General features: G+C 41.2%; 2 protein-coding genes across 7 annotated transcripts in view; one reads left to right on the top strand and one right to left on the bottom strand.

Annotated features, from left to right (window-relative positions):
* Positions 1–954: 954 nt before the first annotated feature.
* The window catches only part of LOC123729586 (striated muscle preferentially expressed protein kinase), a 39,378-nt gene continuing 14,157 nt past the window's right edge, over positions 955–26,175 (top strand). The window contains exons 1-5 of the mRNA XM_045704874.1: positions 955–1,113; positions 9,595–9,770; positions 15,681–15,941; positions 16,244–16,402; positions 16,794–16,983. Of these exons, the coding sequence (XP_045560830.1) occupies positions 1,031–1,113; positions 9,595–9,770; positions 15,681–15,941; positions 16,244–16,402; positions 16,794–16,983 (869 nt within the window). The 5' untranslated portion in view covers positions 955–1,030. The remainder of the gene's footprint in view (positions 1,114–9,594; positions 9,771–15,680; positions 15,942–16,243; positions 16,403–16,793; positions 16,984–26,175) is intronic.
* LOC106581682 (uncharacterized) lies at positions 20,443–25,207 on the bottom strand. 6 transcript variants are annotated; one of them, XM_045704440.1, is made up of 10 exons: positions 25,095–25,207; positions 24,192–24,290; positions 23,667–23,801; positions 23,444–23,586; positions 23,214–23,350; positions 23,035–23,128; positions 22,557–22,895; positions 22,289–22,469; positions 21,925–22,047; positions 20,443–21,702 (listed from the first exon to the last, which is right to left on the bottom strand). In XM_045704440.1, exons 1-9 carry the CDS (start codon positions 25,168–25,170, stop codon positions 21,926–21,928), a joined length of 1,326 nt encoding a protein of 441 aa, XP_045560396.1. In that variant the 5' UTR covers positions 25,171–25,207; the 3' UTR covers positions 20,443–21,702; position 21,925. The 6 variants fall into 6 exon arrangements, with proteins under 6 accessions (XP_045560396.1, XP_045560399.1, XP_045560398.1 ...); XM_045704443.1 differs by lacking the exon at positions 23,667–23,801; XM_045704442.1 differs by lacking the exon at positions 24,192–24,290.

Genomic DNA, 26,175 nt, shown 5'->3' with positions numbered 1-26,175 from the left:
CGTGAGGAGGAGAAGCACTGCAGTACTTAATGCAGCTGGTGGCCACACCAGACTGTTACTTTTGATTTTGACCCCGCCTTTGTTCAGAGACACATTATTCAATTTCTGTTAGTCACATGTCTGTGGAACTTGTTCATTTTATGTCTCAGTTATTGAATCTTGTTATGTTCATACAAATATTTACACATGTTAAGTTTGCTGAAAATAAACGCAGTTGACAGTGAGAGGACGTTTCTTTTATTGCTGAGTTTACATTGCATAATTTTATGGCTGCTTATGGCATCTACATAAGAGTGTCAAAACCCACATAACCTACCACACAAGTCAAAACATTCCATTACACTATAGCCTACATGTAATGTTATATATATTTTTTTAATTTACCATTTTAAATTATCATTGTAATTGCACACGCATTGATGTCAGACATGCACCTACCCCAATGCTCTGTTGCTGATGACTGGAATGAATGCAGGAGCAGATTTCAGGAGCAGGACAATACATCCTTGTTTTGACTGATGATTGATATAAGGGAAAGTACGTGATAGGCCTATCTGGCTTGTATGATTATGATCGTCATAATGCTTCTTGACAGTGTCATAAAGTGTATTTTCTTAGTCCAAGTAAAGTGATGCAGGATGGTCATAATGCTTCATGACAGTTTCATGAAGTTTATTTTCTACAAGTTATTTAAAATATAATGGGAAAAAGAACATGACTGTAAAGAATTCATTACAACAACAAAGGGTTTAAGAAACAAACTTTCAAACAAAAGGAAACTTCTTGGCAGGGAAAAAACTAATTGGAATAAATGTGGGTTTTGACACAATTATATATGTATTATATATGTATGTATTATATATACAATCATATGACATCATAATGTATTATGACACTGTGTATCATGTAAATATGTAACCAATGTTACATATAGTGTAGTTTGAATTTCAAAAGTGACAGCATGGAAATGAGTCTATGTGCTGTCAACTCCCATTTCAAAATGGCTCATCCTCTGTTTTAACAGGTAACTATGAATGATCAAGCGGTCATTGAGGGGCAAGAAGTGACCATGTCTGTCCGACTAAATGGACAGCCCAAACCCATGCTTTATTGGTAGGTTTCCTTACTCCATTAAATCATCAATTCAATGCTCTGTGTATTTAATCTTAACTGAAAAAGCCTGCTGTAATGTACAAGAGTTATTGATACAATACAGCATTTGTTTTGTCATGCATACACTACATGACCAAAGGTACAGTATGTGAACACCTACTCGTTATACATCTCATTCCAAAATCCTGGGCATTGATATAGAGTTGGTCCCCCCTTTGCTGTTATAACAGACTCCACTCTTCTGGGAAGGTTTTCCACTAGATGATGGAACATTGCTTCCATTCAGACACAAGAGCGTTAGTGAGGTTGGGCACTGATATTAGGCGATTAGGCTTGGCTCGCAGTTGGCATTCCAATTCATCCCAAAGGTGTTCGATGGGGTTGAGGTGAGGGCTCTGTGCAGGCCAGTCAAGTTCTTCCACACCGATCTCGAAAAAAACATTTCTCTATGGACCTCCCTTTGTGCTGAAACAGGAAAGGGCCTTCCCCAAACTTTTTCCCCAAGTTGGAAGTACAGAATCCTCTAGAATGTCATTGTATGCTGTAGCGGTAAGATTTCCCTTCACTGGAACTAAGGGGCCTAGCCCGAACCATGCCCCAGACCATTATTCTTCCTCCACCAAACTTTACAGTAGGCATTATGCATCGGGGCAGGTTGCGTTCTCCTGGCATCTGCCAAACCCAGATTTGTCCGTCGGACTGCCAGAGAGCCATTTTCCCTGCTCCAAAGTCCAATGGTGTCGAGCTTTACAGCTCTCCAGCGTACGCTTGGCATTGCGCATGGTGTTCTTAGGCTTGTGTGCGGCTGCTCGGCCATGGAAACCCATTTCATGAAGCCCCCGACGAACAGTTCTTGTGCTGACGTTGCTTCCAGAGGCAGTTTGAAGCTCGGCAGTGAGTGTTGCAATCGAGGACAGACGATTTTTACGTGCTGCGCCCTTCAGCACTCGGTGGTCCCGTTCTGTGAGCTTGTGTGGCCTACCACTTCATGGCTGAGCCGTTGTTGCTCCTAGACCAGGCCTGGGAAATTATTTTCCATAGAGGGCCACATATTATGACAGGATTATACATAATGTGTATGACTGTGTTGACAGATATATCTAGTGTAATTCACTTATTTAACTTTTTTAACATATAAACCACATCAATGTTCTCCTATTGGTAGGTATTTTCCTTATTAAACATGCAATGAACTACACGGAGGGAAAAGTACGCTGTGCATTCAGCACCACGGACAGTACTCTTGTTAACAGGTATGCACAAAAACACAAGAAAGATAGAGAGCTCAACATCAATGTCACGTCCTGACCAGTAAAGGGATTATTTGTTTTTGTAGTTTGGTCAGGGCGTGGCAGGGGGTGTTTGTCTGTGTGTTTTGGGTTTTTTGGGTTATGTTTTATGTTCTTCTATTTCTATGTTTATTCTAGGGTATCTATTTCTATGTTGGAATTGTTTGGGGTTGGGCTCAAATTGGAGGCAGCTGAATCTCGTTGCCTCTGATTAGAGACCATATTTAAGTATTTTTTTTTTCATTGTGTTTGTGGGTGGTTATTTTCTGTTTAGTTCATGTTAACCTGACAGAACTGCTGGCTGTCGTTTTCTTGTTTTGTTTATAGTGTTTCAGTATAATAAATACAAATATGAGCACTAAACACGCTGCGCCTTGGTCTACCTTTAACGACGGCCGTTACAGAACCACCCACAAAAGAAGGACCAAGCAGCGGAGGAAGGAGCATCAGAGGAGCTACTTAGAGTCGTGGACATGGGAGGAAATAATGGATGGAAAGGGACCCTGGAGGCAGGCAGGGGAGTACCAGCGCCCGAAGGAGGAGCTGGAGGCAGCAAAGACTTAGCGTCGGAGGTATGAGGCACTATATCCTCCATTTCAGGAGGTGAGGAGGCAGCTCCAAAACAATTTTTTGGGGGGGCACACGGGGAGTTGGAGTAAGTCAGGCAATAGGCCTGAACCAACTCCTCTTGCTTATTATGGGGAGAGTTTGGCGTTGAGAGCACCATGCTATGCGTAAGTGCGCACGGTCCGGTACGGTTGATACCAGCCACCCGCAAGTGCCATGCTAGAGTGGGCATCCAGCCAGGGAGAAGTGCGCCGGCAGAGCACATCTGGCCACCAGTGCGTCTCCTAGGCCCAGGCTACCCTGCGCCTGCCCTACGCACAGCAGCCATCATGCCTCAGCACAGCCCAGTTCGCCCTGTGCCAGCACTCCGCCCGTGCAGGGCTACAGTGACAATCCAGCCAGGACGGGTTGTGGAGGCTGTGCACTCCAGACCTCTAGTGCGTATTCAAGACCCAGTGTATCCTGTTCCTGCTCCTCGCACTAGCCCTGTGGTGCGTGTTACTGTTCTGGCGCTTCCAAAGCCAGCCCCACGCATCAGGCCTTCAGTGTGCAGTCCCCGTCCAGAGTTTCCGGCGACAGTTCCCCCTCCAGAGCTTCCGGCGACAGTTCCCCGTCCATAGCTTCCGGCGACAGTTCCCCGTCCATAGCTTCCGGCGACAGTTCCCCGTCCAGAGCTTCCGGCGACAGTTCCCCATCCAGAGGTTCCGGCGACAGTGCCCCGTCTAGAGCTTCCAGCGACAGTTCCCCATCCAGTGCTTCCGGCAACGTCCTACAGTCCGGAACGGACAGAGACGGCCCACAGCCCGGAGCCTGCAGCGACGCCACTCAGCTCGGAGCCTGCAGCGACGCCCCTCAGCCCGGAGTCTCCAGCGACGCCCCTCAGCCCGGAGTCTCCAGCGACGCCCCTCAGCCCGGAGTCTCCAGCGACGCCCCTCAGCCCGGAGTCTCCAGCGACCCCCCTCAGCCCGGAGCCTGCAGCGACGCACCTAAGCCCGAGGTCTCCAGCGACGCTCCTCAGCCCTGAGTCTCCAGCGACGCCCCTCAGCCCTGAGTCTCCAGCGACGCCCCTCAGCCCTGAGTCTCCAGCGACGCCCCTCAGCCCTGAGTCTCCAGCGACGCCCCTCAGCCCGAGGTCTCCAGCGACGCCCCTCTGCCCGAGGTCTCCAGCGACGCCCCTCAGCCCGAGGTCTCCAGCGATGGTCTACAGCCGTGAGCCTTCAAGGGGGGTGGGCAGGTTAGAATGGGGACTAAAGCCGGAGCCTGAGCCACCTCCGTAGTTGGAGGATTGGGGAGGGGGGTGTAGCACGGGAGCCGTCGGTGACGGTGGCCACCCTCCCTTCCCTCCCTTTAGTTTGGGGTTATTGTTTTGTGAGTTTTTGTTTCAGGTGCATTCGGAGTCTGCACCTTTGGGGGGGGTACTGTCACGTCCTGACCAGTAAAGGGGTTATTCGTTTTTGTAGTTTGGTCAGGGCGTGGCAGGGGGTGTTTGTCTGTGTGTTTTGGGGGTTTTGGATTATGTTCTATGTTCTTCTATTTCTATGTTTATTCTAGGGTATCTATTTATATGTTGGAATTGTTTGGGGTTGGTCTCAAATTGGAGGCAGCTGAATCTTGTTGCCTCTGATTAGAGACCATTTTTAAGTAGTTTTTATTTTATTCATTGTGTTTGTGGGTGGTTATTTTCTGTTTAGTTCATGTTAACCTGACAGAACTGCTGGCTGTCGTTTTCTTGTTTTGTTTATAGTGTTTCAGTATAATAAATACAAATATGAGCACTAAACACGCTGCGCCTTGGTCTACCTTTAACGACGGCCGTTACAGAACCACCCACCAAAGAAGGACCAAGCAGCGGAGGAAGAAGCATCAGAGGAGCTACTTAGAGTTGTGGACATGGGAGGAAATAATGGATGGAAAGGGACCCTGGAGGCAGGCAGGCAGGGGAGTACCGGCGCCCGAAGGAGGAGCTGGAGACAGCAAAGGCTGAGCGTCGGAGGTATGAGGCACTATATCCTCCATTTCAGGAGGTGAGGAGGCAGCCCCAAAACAATTTTTTGGGGGGGGCACACGGGGAGTTGGAGTAAGTCAGGCAAGTCAAGGTCCTAAACGATATCGTAACGGCCATCGATAAGAAACAATACTGTGCTGCCGTATTCATTGACCTGGCCAAAGCTTTCGACTCTGTCAATCACCACATCCTCATCGGCAGGCTCAATAGCCTTGGTTTCTCTAATGATTGCATCGCCTGGTTCACCAACTACTTCTTTGATAGAGTTCAGTGTGTCAAATCGGAGGGCCTGTTGTCCGGACCTCTGGCAGTCTCTATGGGGGTGCCACAGGGTTCAATTCTTGGGCCAACTCTTTTCTCTGTATACATCAATGATGTCGCTCTTGCTGGTCAGTCTCTGATCCACCTCTATGCAGACAACACCATTCTGTATACTTCTGGCCCTTCTTTGGACACTGTGTTAACCTGTTGGGTCTAGGGGGCAGCATTTGCACGTCTGGATAAAAAAAATGTACCCGATTTAATCTGGTTACTAATCCTACCCAGTAACTAGAATATGCATATACTTATTATATATGGATAGAAAACACACTAAAGTTTCCAAAACTGTTTGAATGGTGTCTGTGAGTATAACAGAACTCATTTGGCAGGCAAAACCCTGAGACATTTTCTGACAGGAAGTGGATACCTGATGTGTTGTATTGACTTTAAACCTATCCCATTGAAAAACACAGGGGTTTAGGAATATTTTGGCACTTCCTATTGCTTCCACTAGATGTCACCAGCCTTTACAAAGTGTTTTGAGTCTTCTGGAGGGAGATCTGACCGAACAAGAGCCATGGAACGATGATGTCCCATTAGACACCTGGCGCGCGAGTTCATGTTGGGTACCCTCGTTCCAATACGTTATAAAAGAGTATGCATTCGTCCACCTTGAATATTATTCATGTTCTGGTTAAAAAAGGCCCTAATGATTTATGCTATACAACGTTTGACATGTTTGAACGAACGGAAATATATTTTTCCCCTCGTTCATGACGAGAAGTCCGGCTGGCTTACATCATGTGCTAACGAGACGGAGATTTTTGGACATAAATGATGAGCTTTTTTGAACAAAACTACATTCGTTATGGACCTGTGATACCTGGAAGTGACATCTGATGAAGAGAATCAAAGGTAATGGATTATTTACATAGTATTTTCGATTTTAGATCTCCCCAACATGACGTCTAGTCTGTATCGCAACGCGTATTTTTCTGGGCGCAGTGCTCAGATTATTGCAAAGTGTGATTTCCCAGTAAGGTTATTTTTAAATCTGGCAAGTTGATTGAGTTCAAGAGATGTAAATCTATAATTCTTTAAATGACAATATAATATTTTACCAATGTTTTCTAATTTTAATTATTTAATTTGTTACGCTGACTTGACTGCCGGTTATTGGAGGGAAACGATTTCCTCAACATCAATGCCATAGTAAATCGCTGTTTTTGGATATAAATATGAACTTGATAGAACTAAAAATGCATGCATTGTCTAACATAATGTCCTAGGAGTGTCATCTGATGGAGATTGTAAAAGGTTAGTGCATCATTTTAGCTGGTTTTATGGTTTTGGTGACCCTGTCTTTGACTTGACAAAACATTACACACAACTCTTGTAAATGTACTGTCCTAACATACTCTAAATTTATGCTTTCGCCGTAAAACCTTTTTGAAATCGTAAAACGTGGTTAGATTAAGGAGATGTTTATCTTTCAAATGGTGTAAAATAGTTGTATTTTTGAAAAATTAGAATTTTGACATTTATTTGGATTCAAATTTGCCGCTCTTGAAATGCACCTGCTGTTGATGGAGTGCACCACGGGTGGCACGCTAGCGTCCCACCTAGCCCCAAGAGGTTAACTGGTTTTTGATATAAATATGAACTTGATTGAACAAAACATGCATGTATTGTATAACATAATGTCCTAGGGTTGTCATCTGATGAAGATCATCAAAGGTTAGTGCTGCATTTAGCTGTGGTTTGGGTTTATGTGACATTATATGCTAGCTTGAAAAATGGGTGTCTGATTATTTCTGGCTGGGTACTCTGCTGACATAATCTAATGTTTTGCTTTCATTGTAAAGCCTTTTTGAAATCGGACATTGTGGTTAGATTAACGAGAGTCTTGTCTTTAAAATGGTGTAAAATAGTCATATGTTTGAAAAATTCAAGTTTTTGCATTTTTGAGGTATTTGAATATCGCCCCACGGGATTACACTGGCTGTTGAGTAGGTGGGACGCAAGCGTCCCACCTAGCCCATAGAGGTTAAATGATATAAGACACTTGTATATTCATGAATGTTTAATATTATGTTTTGTAATTTCAATTTGGTGCTCTGCAATTTCCCCGGATGTGATCCCGCTAGCGGAACACCTAGCCCAAAGAAGTACTAGTCAATCAGTGTGAGGAGTGAAGTCTCTGATGGCCATTGACTAGAGCAGTGAAGTCAGGTATAATTTCTGATGTCGCTACACGCAGGATTGCTGAGAGGTGAGAGTCAGTAAGAGATGATCTGTGCCTTGACTTGTTATATTTCATCACTGAAAATGTCTGTTCACATACATAGTTTGACCCAAACAGTACAAACATCTTCTGAGCATGACTCCTACTCTTTGGAAAGTTTTGTTCATCGAGAGATGCATAGAACCTTGTCAGTGACATTGTTTTGAATAGTTCTCCAATCACTGGATCAGACTGAAGATCGATAAGCTCAAGTTGCAGGTCAGTGGGAGTGTTATCCACATTGAAGGTGAAAGGAGAAGAAACCAACAGCATGTCATTTTCCAACACTTTGAAATCCTCAAAACGAGGAGAAAACTCACCATTGAAAGCATGCAGGAGCGATGTATACCTATCCCGCTGGTCATCTGACAGGGAACAGACTAGTAGTGTCGGAAGGTGGGTGAGATTGTAGGCATCTAATTGGCAGGTCAGGAGTAGTAATTTTCCCTTGAAGGCTTTGACAAGGCAAATTTCTGATGTGCAAAAAGGCCCTTCCCTTGTAGTTTGGAATTCAGTTCATTCATGAAGGCCATTATGTCCACGGCATAGGCAAAATCAGCCAACCATTCTTTATCTTTCAGTTCAGTGAAATCCACATATTTTCCTTTCATTTGCAATCTCCAACTTCAGGTCCCACACCCTTTTAAGGAAAGGGGGATACCTACAGAAGTCAGTTGTCCAACTGAATGTATTCAACTGAAAGTGTCTTCCGCATTTAACCCAAACACTCTTTTAAGCACCTTCCCCAAACTCAGCCATCTCACGTTTTGTTGTAGGGGAGATCTGCGTAACCCGCCTCTGTCTCTTCCAACAGTGAGAAACTGCCTGTGGTTTAAAGATTTTTCTCTTATGAAGTTTACCACTAAATGACTGTATCCACAACATGGCTCATTTTCAGAACACATTTACAGAGCACCTGATGCATAATGCAATGCAGGAAAATAATTTTCTGGGTTGGGTTCAGCTCAGCTACTTGATCTTGTATCCTTTTCAAAAGACCAAAGTTTTTTTCCTGTCAAGTTTGGGCGCCCATCAGTGGTCACAATCTTTCTCTGTGGTTGTGCTCTTCATTGACTGCACTGAAGCAAGCTCCTCTGTAATTTCAAAGTCTGGGGTTATGCCTCGTAAGAATATCAACAACTGCGCCATGTCACGTGCATCACTGCTCTCATCCAGGGCCAAGGAGAAATAGGTGAAATCCTTTACCTTGTCTTTCAACTGTTGTTCCATATTCCCTGTGATGTCCCCAACACGTCGTGTCACTGTTCGTCTTGACAGGATTTTTTTTTCAAACAGCTCTTTCTTGTCGGGGGAAAGTATTGCTGCAGAGTCAATTAAACATTCTTTAATGAATTCGCCCTCAGCAAATGTCTTACTATGTTTAGCAATTTTGTGGGACAGTACAAGCTAGCTCTCGCAATTCTGTCATTTGCTGAATGCAGTTTTGTTAAAAGTCCTTGCTGCTTTTGCAACTGAGAAAGCAACTATTTCGATGCACTTGCCCTCTGCTCAGAAGACATATTCCTATATTTCTCTGCATGCTTTGTCTGGAAGTGTCGGGACAAGTTGTAGTCTTTAAAGACAGCAATGCTCTCTTTGCACACCAAGCACACAGCTTTCCCTGATACCTCAATAAAGAAATATTTTGATGTCCACTCTTGCTGGAACACCCTACATTCATTGTCTGCTTTCCTTTCCTTTTCTTTGAAAAACAAAGGCCCTTGCCCAGGCCTGTCCTAGATGTTTCCATTCTACTGCTAATGTTTACCTATGGAGATTGCATGGCCGTGTGCTTGATTTTATACACCTATCAGTAACAGGTGTAGCTGAAATAGCCGAATCCTCTAATTTGAAAGGGTGTCCACATACTTTTGTATATTGTATCTTGCCATTAGAGTTTTGTGCATGCTCCACATTGGCATGGTTCACATTGGCAAGACAATGGTTGCTAGGTTTCTGTAATACATTTACAATGTAGTCTTTATAAAACCAGTATACTGTAGTTCCCTCTCCATTGTAATGCATCTCTAAACATTGCAAAACATTTCTAAATATAGAACTCTCTCTTGGTTCAGGCTGAGGGACAGGGAGACAATGAAAACAGACTTGCACCACACAGTGAGTGAGACCAAGGACGGCACTTTTGAAATGACCATCAACTCAGCTCAGAAGTCGGACACGGGAGTGTACACCTGCAAGATCATCAATGAGTATGGAACAAAGCAGTGCGAATGCAAACTGGAGGTGAAAGGTACAGTACAGCAATGTTGTCTTTTTCCAATCCCTCTCTTCGCTGTATGCCAATCAAATAATACAAAATGTTGGATAACATATTTGTTATGTAAGGTACATATAATGCCTTATAACACCTATACTGTGTTATAACACTGACTCTAAGCATAGTAATAAGCGCAGTGGTTCTGCCTGCACAATGTGTAAGCTACAAAGCATGGCAGACAGCTTACACTCTTCCAATAAATAATCAGGAGGCATTGGTACCGTTAAGAATCTTTAGTAGAATATATTTTGTTTGAAAACTGTAACAGATACAGAAAGGAGAAACTGTATGAGAAAAAGTCACTATATACATTCACACAAATTAATACAAATAAAGAACAGCATCTCTATCACGAGTTAGCAGCAAAAACTAGCCTAGCTAGCCAACATGACCATGCAGATATGATGACAATCACAGGAAATGTACCACTAAACATATACACATCATCTAAGTGTCCATATAGCTTAATAACTATGATTTAGCTTTGTCACAAGAGATATCTGAACACTTAAAATAGCCAGATACATCCAAAAACTAAGAAGCTAAATTCCATCCCAAAACGATAGCTAGCATGCTAACGCACAATGTTAAGTTAATGGGTGATAGATAGTTAGCGTAATTAGCTTAGCATCATCGGAATTTAGAACTAGAATAAACATGTAAAAAACATAAATATTCTAGAAACACAATTTGAATTAGCAAAAGTATTTTCTAATAACTCGAAAGTATGTACAGACTCATCTTTAACCAAGGCCTACTAAGATGAAAAAATTGAGTTCTGTTCTGACAGGAAATAGCTCTGCACCGAAAGTTAGCAAATTAAAAGATACAGTACCCAAATTTGCCACTAGATGACAATATAATATTTTGGACAGAAGTACAGCTATCAGAACAGTAGTATTAAGCTATAAACTCACAAGTAATTAAAACATCCTTATAAGCAGTGGTGGAAAAAGTAACAAATTGTTATACTTGATTAAAAGTATTGTACAGACAGCTATGTGTTATTCTGTTAGATGTTTGTGTAGTACTTACCAGTACCCAGTGTTCGCGTTCCCAATCAACCTGCTATCTTCCAATCACAGGAATGCCTGGAATGTTCTAATGCTGGGCATCCTGGTGGTTGGTGGAGTGGGGGGGTTGGCAGGGGGGTGGAGCATTGCAAGTTTAAGACCATGTTTAGCCATTGTTCTCTCTCTTATATCTGGTCTTCACAAGAGAAGGTCACGGTTGCTTTATATGGGTATCTTTGTCGGCGCCATCGCCTCGCTTCAGGTCCTTAGAAAACTATGCAGTTATTCATTTTTTTTAGGTATTAATTCTTACATTGTTAGCCCAGAAAACCTCAAGTGTTATTACATACATCCGGGAATAACTATTGGATATAAAAGCAATGTCAACTTATTAACATTACGACCAGGAATACGACTTTCCCGAAGCGGATCCTTTGTTCGGAACTCCACCCTGGACATGGGATCTTATCTCAGAGGCCGACCCAAAACAACGCAGTCGCAGCAGGAGAGGCAGACGGAACGACCTACTGGTCAGACTCAGAAGGCGAGCACACCATCCACCGCTTCCGAGGATATTACTCACCAATGTCCAATCTCTAGATAACAAGGTGGACGAAATTAGGGCACGAGTTGCCTTCCAGAGAGACATCAGAGATTGTAACATTCTCTGTTTCATGGAAACATGGCTCACTCGGGACATGTTGTCAGAGTTCCTACAGCCACCCGATTTCTTCAGGCATCGTGCCGACAGAAACAAACTCTGGTAAAAAGGAGGGCGGGGGTCTATGCCTTATGATTAACGACTTATGGTGTAATCACAACAACATACAGGAACTCAAGTCCTTTTGTTCACCTGACCGAGAATTCCTGACAATCAAATGCCGACCGCATTATCTTCCAAGAGAATTCTCTTCGATTATAGTTTCAGCCGTGTATATCCCCCCCAAGCAGATACCTCGTCGGCCCTGAAAGAACTTCTCTAATCAAAGGAGATGACTCTATGTAAACTGGAGACCATATATCCTGAGGCTGCATTTATTGTAGCTGGGGATTTTAACAAAGCTAACCCGAGAACAGGACTTCCTATAATCTATCAGCATATCGAATGAACGACACGAGCTGGTAGAATTCTGGATCATTACTCCTCTAACTTCCGCGATGCATACAAAGCCCTCCCCCGCCCTGCATTCGAAAAATCTGACCATGACTCCAATTTGTTGCTCCCAGCCTATAGACAGAAACTAAAACAGGAAACGCCCGTGCTCAGGTCTATCCAATGCTGGTCTGACCAAACAGATTCCATGCTTCAAGATTGCTTCGATCACGTGGACTGGGATATGTTCGGGATAGCCTCAGACAATAACAGTGATGTATACACTGACTCGGTGAGCGAGTTTATTAGCAAGTGCATCGGAGATGTCGTACCCACTGTGAATATTAAAACCTTTCCTAACCAAAAACCGTGGATTGATGGCAGCATTCGCACAAAACTGAAAGCACGAACCACCGCTTTAATCATGGCAAGGCGACAGGAAACATGACTGAATACAAACAGAGCAGCTGTTCCCTCCGCAAGTCAATCAAACAATCAAAGCGTCAGTATAGAGACAAAGTAGAGTCGCAATTCAACGGCTCAAACACGAGACGTATATTGCAGGGTCTACAGTCAATCACGGATTACAAAAAGAAAACCAGCCCAATCGTGGACATCAACGCCTTGCTCCCAGACAAATTAAACAACTTCTTTGCTCGCTTTGAAGACAATACAGTGCCACTGACACTGCCCGCTACCAAAGCCTGTGGGCTCTCCTTCTCCGTGGCCAACTTGAGTAAAACATTTGCATGTGTAAGCCCTTGGCATCCCTAGCTGCATCCTCAGAGCATGCGCAGACCAGCTGTCTGGTGTGTTTACGGACATATTCAGTCTTGTTCTAAACTAAATGACTATCACCCCGTTGCACTCACTTCTGTCATCATGAAGTGCTTTGAGAGACTAGTCAAGGATCATATCACCTCCACCCTACCTGATACCCTAGACCCATTCCAATTTGCTTACCGCCCCAATAGGTCCACTGACGATGCAATCTCCATCACATTGCCCTATCCCATTGGACAAGAGGAATACCTACGTAAGAATGCTGTTCATTGACTACAGCTCAGCATTTAACACCATAGTACCCTCCAAACTTGTCATTAAGCTCGAGACCCTGGGTCTTGACCCCGCCCTGTGCAACTGGGTCCTGGACTTTCTGACGGGCCGCCCCCAGGTGGTGAAGGTAGGAAACAACATCTCCACTCCGTTGATCCTCAACACTGGGGCCCCACAAGGGTGCGTTCTCAGTCCTCCCCTGTACTCCCTGTTCACCCATGACTGCGTGCCATGCACGCCTCCAACTCAATCATCAAGTTTGCAGACGACACTACAGTGGTAGGCTTGATTACCAACAACGATGAGATGGACTACAGGGAGGAGGTGAGGGCCCTCGGAGTGTGGTGTCAGGAAAATAACCTCTCACTCAACGTCAACAAATCAAAGGAGATGATCGTGAACTTCAGGAAACAGCAGAGGGAGCACTTCCCCATCCACATCGATGGGACAGTAGTGGAGAAGGTAGAAAGTTTTAAGTTCCTTGGCGTACACATCACGGACAAACTGAAATGGTCCACCCACACACACGTTGTGGTGAAGAAGGCACAACAACGCCTCTTCAACCTCAGGAGGCTGAAGAAATGTGGCTTGTCACCTAAAACACTCACAGATTTTTACAGATGCACAATCGAGAGTATCCTGTCGGGCTGTATCACCGCCTGGTACGGCAACTGCACCGCCCTCAACCGCAAGGCTCTCCAGAGGGTAGTGCTGTCTGCACAACACATCACCAGGAGCAAACTACCTGCCCTCCAGGACACCTACAGCACCCGATGTCACAGGAAGGCCAAAAAGATCATCAAGGACAACAACCACCCGAGCCACTGCCTGTTCACCCTGCTATCATCCAGAAGGCGAGGTCAGTACAGGTGCATCAAAGCTGGGACCGAGAGACAGAAAAACAGCTTCTATGTCAAGGCCATCAGACTGTTAAATAGCCATCACTAACATAGAGAGGCTACTGCCAACATACAGACTCAAATCTCTGGCCACTTTAATAAATGGACTTAACAAAGGTATCACTAGTCACTTTAAATAACGCCACTTTAATAATGTTTACATATTATATTACTCATCTCATATGTATATACTGTATTCTATACGATCTACTGCATCTCGCCTATGCTGCACAGCCATCACTCATCCATATATTTATATGTACATATTCTTATTCATCCCTTTATATTTGTGTGTATAAAGTACTTGTGAATTTGTTAGATTACTTGTTAGATATTACTGCATTGTTGGAACTAGAAGCACAAGCATTGCGCTACACTCGCATTAACATCTGCTAACCATGTTTATGTGACCAATAACGTTTTATTTGATTTTGATTTGATTTGATATTTGGCGTGGACTATGGCCAAGCGGTAGCCTGTGAGGAGTTGGGTTAATAAACCGTGAATTCGTAAACTCAATCCTCTGTCTGGACAACTGTTCCTTTATGATCTAGCCAGGTCATTACATTATAGATACCTTCCTCTATGGGATCGGTGTCCCCCCCACGGGACGGTTGAGCTAATGTAGGCTAATGTGATTAGCATGAGGTTCTAAGTAACAAGAACAATTCCCAGGACATAGACATATCTGATATGGGCAGAATGCTTAAATTCTTGTTAATCTAACTGCACTGTCCAATTTACAGTAGCTATTACAGTGAAATAATACAATGCTATTGTTTAAGGAGAGTCCATAACTTTGAACTTGAAAATGTATTAATAAACCAATTAGGCACATTTGGGCAGTCTTGATATAACATTTTGAATAGATATGCAATGGTTCATTGGATCAGTCTAAAACTTTGCACATATACTGCTGCCATCTAGTGGTCAAAATCTAAATTGCATCTGTGCTGGAATAATACATGATGGCCTTTCTCTTTCATTTCAAATATATTACATATTTTACCAGATCTAATGTGTTATATTCTCCTACATTAATTTCACATTTCCACAAACTTCAAAGTGTTTCCTTTCAAATGGTATCAAGAATATGCATATCCTTGCCTCAGGTCCTGAGCTACACACAGTTAGATTTGGGTCAGATCCTTATGAGGTTTTAATTAATCGAAAGTTATTCAAGTGAAAGTCAGACAGTAAAATACTACTTGAGTAAAAGTTTAAAAGTATTTGGTTTTAAATATACTTAAGTATCAAAAGTAAATGTAATTGATAAAATATACTTAAGTATCAAAAGTTGAAATAAAAGTATAAATCATTTAAAAATCCTTATATTAAGCAAGAATTTTCTTGTTTTTCAAAATATACATATAGCCACTCCAACATTATTTACAAAATATGTATTTGTGTTTTGTGAGTCCGCCAGACCATAGGCAGTAGGGATGACCACATGTTCTCTTGATAAGTGTGTGAATTTCACCATTTTCTTGTCCTGCTAAGCATTCATACTTTTGGTGTATGGGAAAATGTATGGAGTTAAAAGTACAATATTTTCTATAGGAATGTAGTGAAGCAAAAGTAAAAGTTGTCAAATATATAAATAGTAAAGTACTACTTAAGTAGTATTTTAAAGTATTTTTACTTAAGTACTTTACACCACTGCTTATGAGAGTGAAATCCATGATTATTGCACAATTTTGAAAACGCAGGTGATATATTTTAGTATATACCTTACTAAATACTTAACTTTGTGCAGACTGCCAGATTACGAACAAGACACAGACTTTACAAAATATTCTCTCTTGCCCTGTGTATCCCCTAGTGCCACCAGTGGAGTCAGGCCTAACCATTATCCGTCCAGTGATGGACATCACAGTGGACGCAGGTGAGACGGTCATGTTAGAGTGCCACATAATTGGACCACTGGACACAGACGTCGATTGGCTTGCAGATGGTAAACTGATCCAGCCAGCTCTGCTCAACTGCAAAATGCATTTTGACGGGAAAAGGTGCAGGCTGCTCCTCAACTCAGTGCACGAGGACGACAGTGGCACCTATACGTGCAAGCTGACCTCGGCCAAAGGTAAACTCTTAACTGCACTGTCATCTGCTTCGCTTGTCCTCTTCACTTCTGTGGTATAGAATAACCAAATGTATAGATTAACCAAAAGATAAATTAGCTTATATATATTATTGCATACATATACAGTATCACATCATATAGATGACAACATGTAAGTCATCAACTTCCCAGAATCAAACTGGAGTTCTTGAAATGAGTTGAATGACCATTTGAATTAATAAAACCGGTACTGTAAATGTTTTACTTTATTTTCAACTTTATTTTCAAGTTTGTTTCTTTACTTTGGCCTTGTTTTGTTTTAGAGGAACTGACCTTAAGTGGCCAACTCAAAGTCATCCCTTCCATCAAGCCCCTTTTCACCCGCAAGCTGGATGCCTTAGAGGTGATTGAGGGACGTAACGCCCGCTTTGACTGCAGGGTCAGCGGAACACCACCTCCAAAAGTCAGCTGGGGACATTTTGGTAGGAGACCCATTTTCATCATGTTCACCCAGCCAAATAATTTCCTATAAATAGCCTACTATTTGAAAGTATTTTCAAATACTTATTTCAAATACTATTTTCAAATACATGGGTTAAATGCACATGAGTGTATTTGAGTATTTTAAAATACATGCCAATACTTTCCAAGTTTATTTCCGAATACATTTCAATAATTAACTACTTCGAAATCTATGTGAAAGTAATTGAAATATTTGATATAGTATTTGAACCCAGGTCTGGCAGGTACACATCGTTACATAGTAATTTCTACAGTTATACTTGTTAGTGGCATGCACAATTTCAAGGTTTCGCAAATAAAATCACTGTGCAGACAATGTCTCAATGTCTGTATGTCCTCTTCTCTCCCCAGACCATACACTGGTAGAGAGTGACAATGTGCAGATCTTACAAGAGGGAGGACGTCACTCCCTCATAATCTCTCATGTCACCAATGAGGACGAGGGCTTCTACACAGTCATCGCTTGCAATCCACACGGCGACGCCGAGAGTGCCGCTGAGCTCTATGTCCAGGAGCCCAAACCTGCTATGTCATCTCAAATGTAGGAACACACTTACCACCTACAGTCCTCACCATATGTATTTGGACAGTGAAGCTACATTTGTAATTTTGGCTCTGTACTCCAGCATTTTGGATTTGAAATCTAAATGATTAATATGACAGCGACAGTACAGAATGCCACCTTTTATTTGAGGGTATTTTCATATATATCAGTTTTACCATTTAGACATCAAATCACTTTTATAATTTTATGTGTCCCCTGTTTGAAGAAATCATAAGTATTTGGACAAATTCGCTATAGTGTGTTAAAGTAGTCAAAACTTTAGTATTGGTTTTATAATCATTGCCTGCAATGACTACATCAAGCTTGTGACTCTACAAATATGGTTGGTGCATTTACAGTTTGTTTTGGGGCATGTCTTGTCCAATAGTAACTGAATGGTGAATTACGTCAGGTGTCATTTTGGAGTGAGAATAAAGTGAGAATAAAATATGTTCCTAAACACTCTTATATTCATTTGGATGCTGCCATGATCATGACAAATCCTGAATGAATCATGAATAATGAAGAGTGAGAAAGTTACAGAGGCACAAATATCATTATTCATCATTATTCAATATCCATTCATGAATTTTCTTAATCGTGGCAGCATCAGGATGAATTTAGAAGTGCTCAGAAGCATCCTATTTGCACATTTAGAAATAAAATTACTCTAGGCACCATTCACCATTTAGTTACTATTGGGCAAGACATGTCCCAGAAAATACCCAAAACAATCTGCAAATGCACCCAACGAGTTGTAGAGTCAAGCTTGATGTAGTCATTGGGTGCAAGCAATTTAGGACCAAGTACTAAGCTTTAGACTAGTTTAAAAATTATTTGGGATCGGTGTCCCGTCCACGGGACGGTTGAGCTAACATAGGCTAATGTGATTAGCATAAGGTTGTAAGTAACAAGAAAATTCCCAGGACATAGACATATCTGATATTGGCAGAAAGCTTAAATTCTTGTTAATCTAGCTGCACTGTCCAATGTACAGTAGCAATTGCAGTGAAATAATACCATGCTATTGTTTGAGGAGAGTGCACAATTTTGAACATGAATAGTTATTAATAAACAAATTAGGCACATTTGGGCAGTCTTAATACAACATCTTGAACAGAAATGCGATCGTTCATTGGAACTTTTCACATACACTGCTTCCATCTAGTGGCCAAAATCTAAATTGAATGATGATGGTACAAAAAAATATAAAAGAACGGCTGGTTTTTCTTTGTATTATCTTTTACCAGATCTATTGTGTTATATTCTCCTACATTCCTTTCACATTTAATTTGTCCAAATACTCCAAGTGATTTCTTCAAATGGGGGGGACTAGATACTGTATATAACGTGGGGGAGACTGGGGGCAATCGTAACACCTTAAATTTCTCCCAACAGAAACTAGCTAGAGTAATGAAACTGAGTACATGCCCATTAAAGTTCTCTCCCTGCTTGAAAAGTTTCAGCCAAATATCTCACTATTTGCTCATTTTATGGGCAAGTGTTTGTTTTTTAGGTGTGTAAGTAGTTTGTTCCACTGGCTGTACCTTTTTAATACTATCCTGAGCATTAATGTCCAAGAATTCAAACAAACATAATTTTCATCACTTTATATTTGCTTAACTTTGACATGATTGACATGTGTCACTATTGTTTTCTCTTGCTAGGCACATGAGGTTTTGCCATGGCTGCTAGGGTTGGGGGGAATTGTAACGCAGTGTTAAAATGAGAAAGTCAAGCAGCCAAATGATGAAAACAAGGGATATTAAATGTAAGATAGTATGAATTATACAAATACTAACGTTCAATATCCTTGGGATCATGTAGAGTGCCAAAGAAGTTGTAAACATATATGATCTGGGCACCATTAGACCATTCAATATATTGTGAGAGGAACCGAACCAAATAGGGGTGTTACTGTAAATATTGGTTACATACATAAAAATAATTATTTCTTGCAAAATCATTACATATGTCTATGATGATATGATAGTTCATAAACATTAATGTTTTTTTAAGTTAAGTGAGTTTATTTGGTTTATTTCTTAGGCATTACATTTGACCCCAGTTACTGTTACAATTGCCTCTGGCATGGGGGAAAATGTAACATCAGGACTTTTCAGATTAAAATCTATATTTTGATCCGACCGTTTTATGCACAGACCTAAATCAAATAAAATTTTATTTGTCACATGCTTTGTAAACAACAGGTGTAGACTAACATTGCAACGCTTACTTAAGGGTCCTTCTTCACCAATGCTGAGTTAAACATAAAAATAAAATAAAAATAATAATATTGACACCAGGAAGAAATACACAGTGAATAATGAATAACAATAACTAGTAAAAATAACGTGGCTATATACAGGGAGTACCAGTACCGAGTCGATGTGCAGGTGTACGTGGTAATTGAGGTAGCTATGTACATATACAGTAGGTAGGGGTAAAGTGATTAGGCAACAGGATAGATAAGACAGTATCAGCTGCGTTTGTGGCGATTGTGAAAGTGTGTGTGTGTGAGTGTGGTATCAGTATGCACGTGTCCGCGTGTTATGTGTGTGTGGAAGTATGTAGTATGTGTTTATGTGTCTGTTGGGGTGTCAGTGTAAGTATGTGTGAGTGTGTGGGTAGAGTCCAGTGTGTATGTTGGGGTGTCAGTGTAAGTATGTGTGAGTGTGTGGGTAGAGTCCACTGTGTCTGTTGGGGTGTCAGTGTAAGTATGTGTGAGTGTGTGGGTAGAGTCCAGTGTGTGTGTTGGGGTGTCAGTATAAGTATGTGTGAGTGTGTGGGTAGAGTCCAGTGTGTGTGTTGTGGTGTCAGTGTTAGTATGTGTGAGTGTGTGGGTAGAGTCCAGTGTGTGTGTTGGGGTGTCAGTGTAAGTATGTGTGAGTGTGTGGGTGGAGTCCACTGTGTGTGTTGGGGTGTCAGTGTAAGTATGTGTGAGTGTGTGGGTAGAGTCCAGTGTGTCTGTTGGGGTGTCAGTGTAAGTATGTGTGAGTGTGTGGGTAGAGTCCAGTGTGTGTGTTGGGGTGTCAGTGTAAGTATGTGTGAGTGTGTGGGTAGAGTCCAGTGTGTGTGTTGGGGTGTCAGTGTAAGTACACAGCAAAAAGTCCAGTGTTGAATTAACTCCCACAGAGTTGATTTCAACACTTTTTGAGGGTTTATATAGGTCCACACTCTCCAGAGTTAAATTAACACTTTCAAAATAGTTAAACATTTAACACTCTGCCAGAGTTCCTTCTTTAACTCGCAAAACAGAGTTAAAGTAACACTAAGGGATTAGACAACTAACACTGCTCCGAGTTTATTTTTATTAACTATTTGGGTAGTGTTAATTTCACTCCCTAAGGTGTCAATTATCTACACTGAAAATCTGTTAAAATGAATTGTTAATTTATTCAATATTATTTAATTAAATATATACTTATATTAATAAGAATTAATCACAATAAACAATCATTGTCAAAAACATTTATTTGTGCCTTTTCTCCCTTGCAGTCAGTTGAATTAAAACATTGTGAATGAAGGTATAATGTACATACTTTCATCTGAAACATTGTATGAGCTTTGAATATCAAACGGTTTATGAAATTTAAGCTCAGACATTTTTAGTAGACATCTTTCCACACTTCGTAATACTCTGAATGCATGATGATGGTCATCAAAATTCTCTGTAAATAGCTTGTTTGTAAAAAAAAAAGTGATCTTCAACCAAAAGTACATCACTTATTTGTCAAAAGACTGGCATGTCTTCTTCCATTGCACTGCAAATAACTAGTCCAGCTTTATACTCTACACCATCAACTTTAACCCAACTAGTTGAGAAAACATCTTTTGACAAGATCGTTTCAAGCATTTCATTGTTGACGACATTCTCATCTCTGAAGAGAAAAGATTTAATTGGCCCATACTCATTTTGTTTGAGGGTGAAGGTTTCCCAGTGATAAGCAATGGCCATCTGATGCTTTTTAGCAAGCGACTTGGTTATGTTTTTGACATTTTTAAAACAATCTTTTAACAGCTTGTGTTTGGCCTCAAACCTCATACACCACGTATATAATAAGGGGCCAATTTTCCTTATAGAAGATGGGTAATGGATCATAAAATGATGCTTAGGTATCAAGTTTCTATGTGGATACAAGTGCTTAAATAGTTTGTGGTGGTCAACAATCAAATGCTTTAAATATATTGTCATACCTAGAGTGAGAGAAGGTGAAAAAACTATGTTCATTATTTGAAGTAACAACAGTAACAAATTCCAGTTTTTGTTTCCTGCAGGAATAATGTCACCAAACAACAGTGGGATGTTTTTCACAAGACACAATGTCGGAATAGAATTCAAACCAATGCCATTGCCAACACTCTCCAAAATAATCTTTGTAGGACGATTTTTTCATTCTAAAAATCCATAATCAAAACAATAAATCCTGGAAAGCAAGTCCTGTTCTGACATAAAGTGTTGCGTGAGATATCCAAAAAGCAATTTGATCTCATACTGAACCACACCCTCAAGAAGATCATGCATGATATCAAATGAATAGTTGTTACAATCATGGAAATACTTCAATGAATTAAGCGGTTTGCCTTGCATGGGATGAGACGCTTATCCATTGTGATGTAGAAGCTCTCAATCTTGCTCTTCTGACACCCAACAGCGAGGAGGTACGGCTGACGACCCTGCTGGTTGCGGAGATGCTCCTCCAAACTGCAGCATGACTAGGGTTGAGATCAGAAAACTGAAAATTAGACAAGAATAATGTGCAGCCAGAGAAAACTACATTATAGAAGTGATTATTCAAACAGCTTTTCATTGGCTAGTGCAAGATGGGAATGAAGACTTAATTACAATTCCATCCACTTTTTAACAACCCTCATTTACATATGTGGCTAAGAAGGTGACGTGACAAATTATTATAATCACGTTAATAATATAATTACCTTATGAAAGACAACAAGTCTCAACTGCATCACATGCACTAATTTTTGGAGACTTCAGTCCCCCTGGAGGTGGTGGAAGGAGATGTAACAGCAACAACAGGGAAGCCATTTCTTGGTCGTAGGCTGAGGACAAAGAGTCACAAGAATTAACTGAAAACTCTTCAAATGTAATACTTTTAAAGTTTGAATGAGAACAGGGAGGCATTATGAGAAGGTTTTAAACAGTCATCCATCTATTAGTCACATTTATCCCAAAAATCAGATCAACGTTCAGAGATACACAGAATAAACAAATGAAATATTATTGCAGTTATAATTTAACTGCAATTATAGCAAATTTATAAAAAAACAAAAAACAACTCACTTGTTGGCTCATCAAGATCACTTCTTGGGGGACTTTCAGCTGACTGCACCAAGCGACGCAACTCTGGTGTTGAGGTGAGCCGCTTAGCCTCTTTTATGACATTTGGCTTGAACAAATCCCATTTCTGAAGAAGCCTGGAGGATGTGTCGCCATCAAATAGGAGAGTGAAGTCTTGGTCCACCTTTAAGAAAGAAGATATTAAACTACTACTACTTCAGGAAATACTTTCAAATTTCAAGCCATTCTAAACATCTCATCCCAAACTTACCAATCCTTTTGTATCCAGGAATCTTGGGAAGCTGGAGAGGATATCAACACTTCTGCCTGGGTCATTAACGAGCTTCTGACGGTGCTGAAAGGTCTCTCTCATCTTCTGGAAAATCAGGGAATTGTCTGTGGTATGGTTGAGCAAAGACATGGCCTCTTGGCAAGCATCACCATCAAGCTGCCTTTCAACATTAACAGTCCTTTGGAAATTTGGGCCCCCTGGAGAAAAGTCAATTGGGCTATTTGGTGGCAGTGCAGATCCGCGACGAATCTTCCTCTGGACTGTTTTCAGACGCCAAGAAATGTATCCTGTGCTGCATGCAGCATCATAGAAGTGTTCCTGAAATGGAAAAAAGAAAACAAATGCGTTGTCATACCAGGCTCATGAGAAATCTCACGGAATTCAAATATCAATGTCATCCACACAGTTTTGTGTCACAACATGACATGAAAGAGTTAACAATAATAATGCCTATTACATAGCCCTTCTTGGAGTATGGATCCTTGAGGGAAGGGAACAACATCACTATCCCACGCGCATAATCTTCTCTGATTGCTTTAGTGGGGCGGTGCCTGAGAGGAGATATTAAATTAGTACATTTATGCAATGGCCATGCAGTTATCTGGTACAAATAAAAACAATGTGAAACAAACATACCCATTATTGTCAATCTTGTGAGCCACCAGGATGTTAACCATTTTTCTTCTTGCAGCATCTGTTAGGGTTTCTGTTGTTTGGTACTCCTGTAGTACTTCTTCACCCCCAGACTTGCCTCTTAGCACAGCTTCAATCAACTAATAAAAAACAAAAACATTACAATACAAAATATGGTGATAAATAGCTTTTCTAGAGACTCAGAGTGAAAAAATTTGAAAGCATTAAGAAACCTGTTCAGCAGACACAGCATCATGTGTATCCTCAATTCTTTGTCTCTTGCTAGGGACATCATCTAGGATTATAGTTGATGCACTTGAGCTGAAGCTTGAGTCAGATGTCTCAGAAGCAGAAGACAAGGAGAAATCAGAGAATTCTAAAGGAATAGAAAAAAATGCAAATAATTATATTATGTAAGGTGTAAAGTCCTTTATTATACCTGCCTTGATATCTCACCCTGATCTGAGAATAGTGTCAGCAGCACATTGCCTTGTCCAACGAGGTCGCTGAATATTTCTGCATCAACTTCTGTCCCTGTTGCATCCTTGTATATAACTTTTGCATCAGGTGGCAGGAAAAATCTCTCGATGACTGGAAAAGATAGTAAGGTCAAACTGAATGTGCCTTTGAAGTCAGCACTGTTTCTTGCCTCACAGCCAATAACTCTTCACATTGAATACACACTGTATAAGCCTTAAATAGACCTAGAGCATTTTCCCTCACATAACCCATTCCCTCTTAAGTCCAAATTGATGATTGGCTTTTTTATTGACTGTTTTGGTGTATATTAATACTTTACACTCTATGAAGCACACATTACAGAACTGAAAATGATTAGCAATTTAACCCCATTTACCGTATAAAAGAGTCTGATAAAGGCATGTAAAGAAAATCAGAATCGACAACTTTAAGGAGCTTGCACAACAAGCTTTTAAAAGAACATGGGTGTGGTTTAAAACCTTTTTCCTAAGCCATGCTAACCGTTTTCATGGAATTGCATAAAGTCAAACCGTCCTTCATCCTCATCCAGCTTCACATATTTCTGCTGTTGGCTGTACTTCACCTGGACCAGCATTTTGACTGAGACATGCAAGGAAGTTTGACAAAGTAAATAAACATTTAAAGGAAGAACGATAAAGATTAAAGCTAAGTCGACAGTGTTACACCATTTTTGGTGACCCATCAGATTCTGTGACCTGCACTGTTGGAAAAAGTACAAATTTTCAGAAAATCGCGCTGTGACTGAGATATTAAAATGCTGCTTATGCATTGACTCATCAGTATTTAATGAAGCACTTAAATGTTTAATAAATGTTTAATAAATGTTAAATATCAGTCACAGCCCGATTTTTCTGCTAATTTTGTACTTTAGCTTTAACTTAGTAATTTCAGTACAATTAACTGGTAATACTTATATACTTTTACTTAAGTAAATTATCTGAGTACTTTTTCCAACACTGCAGGTCATAGAATCTGATGGTTCACCAAATACAGTGTACGCTGGTCACACAGCCAACACGTGAAACACCGTCTGCATGTTGGGACGTGTTGTTTGCGGCCCCTTTGATGTTCAAAGTGAAGGGGGGAAAAAGACGTTAGCTCCAGCCTCAAACAAGATTTTATACAGTAAAAAAACATAACGCTTTGTTTTTCCTTTCAATAAATCATCATTGATAAAGTTGGAGACGGTTTAAGTAACAAACTGTTAGCTAGCTTACCATACACTTCTAGCTAACTAATCACCAGGACAAATTTGCTGCTCAGACCTGGCAACAAACACGGTTTTGTTAGGCATATATTCTCTGTAGATGTTTCATTGTTCATACTGAAATTCTCAGCATCAATTTATAATTGTTTCAGTAAGTTTGAGTTAATTGCACTTACCGTGTAGTACTGCATGGGAGGGAGAAAATGGCGCCGACTTGTCTCCTCTGTCTCCAACCGAAGAAGTGAAATGCATGGGCGGAGCTTAATTACATCTCTGCGGAGTTGGGTTAACACTGACCGCATCAAATCTGTCAAATAACTCCAACACTGAACACCATTTAAATCAGAATGTGTTAAAATTACACTCTGGGAGTAAAAATCAACTCAGAAATGTTTAACCCTGAAATTTCAACACTCCAATTTTTGCTGTGTGAGTGTGTGGGTAGAGTCCAGTGTGTGTGTTGGGGTGTCAGTGTAAGTATGTGTGAGTGTGTGGGTAGAGTCCAGTGTGTGTGTTGGGGTGTCAGTGTAAGTATGTGTGAGTGTGTGGGTAGAGTCCAGTGTGTGTGTTGGGGTGTCAGTGTTAGTATGTGTGAGTGTGTGGGTAGAGTCCAGTGTGTGTGTTGGGGTGTCAGTGTTAGTATGTGTGAGTGTGTGTGTGGGTAGAGTCCAGTGTGTGTGTTGGGGTGTCAGTGTAAGTATGTGTGAGTGTGTGGGTAGAGTCCAGTGTTTGTGTTGGGGTGTCAGTGTAAGTATGTGTGAGTGTGTGGGTAGAGTCCAGTGTGTGTGTTGTGGTGTCAGTGTAAGTATGTGTGAGTGTGTGGGTGGAGTCCAGTGTGTGTGTTGGGGTGTCAGTGTAAGTATGTGTGAGTGTGTGGGTATCGAGTCCAGTCCAGTGTGTGTGCATCGAGTCAGTGCAACAGAGTTAGTGCAAAAAAAAGTGTATGAATGATTGAGACAGATGTAAGTTTCTTATATAAAAAAATGACCGCCCTATTTCAAGGGGTCTCTGAACAATAGAGTCAAATTCAATACAATACATTTTGTCCCCGGTCTTCCCTAATTTTATGTCTAAGTGGTAAAGCATATACACTATATATACAAAAGTATGTGGACACCCCTTCAAATTAGTAAATTAGGCTATTTCAGCTACACTGGTTGCTGACAGGTGTATACAATCGAGCACACAGCCATGCAATCTCCATACATAAACATTGGCAGTAGATTGGCCTTACTGAAGACCTCAGTGACTTTCAAC

The sequence above is a fragment of the Salmo salar genome, chromosome ssa21 (genome assembly GCF_905237065.1).
Source record: "Salmo salar chromosome ssa21, Ssal_v3.1, whole genome shotgun sequence".
Lineage (NCBI taxonomy): Eukaryota > Metazoa > Chordata > Actinopteri > Salmoniformes > Salmonidae > Salmo > Salmo salar.
The sequence above is the reverse complement of the archived record's forward strand: the minus strand, read 5'-3'. Positions and strand labels throughout refer to the sequence as shown.

What these genes read in the sequence shown, in the direction of transcription:
- LOC106581682 (XM_045704439.1), bottom strand. Translation starts at nt 24,480, where the DNA reads ATGCATAAGCAGCATTTTAATATCTCAGTCACAGCGCGATTTTCTGAA. An exon ending in TCCTGGATACAAAAGGATTG is followed by an intron (nt 22,470 to 22,556) that starts GTAAGTTTGGGA and finishes TCTTTCTTAAAG; the next exon opens with GTGGACCAAGACTTCACTCT. An exon ending in TGATCTTGATGAGCCAACAA is followed by an intron (nt 22,048 to 22,288) that starts GTGAGTTGTTTT and finishes CTTTGTCCTCAG; the next exon opens with CCTACGACCAAGAAATGGCT.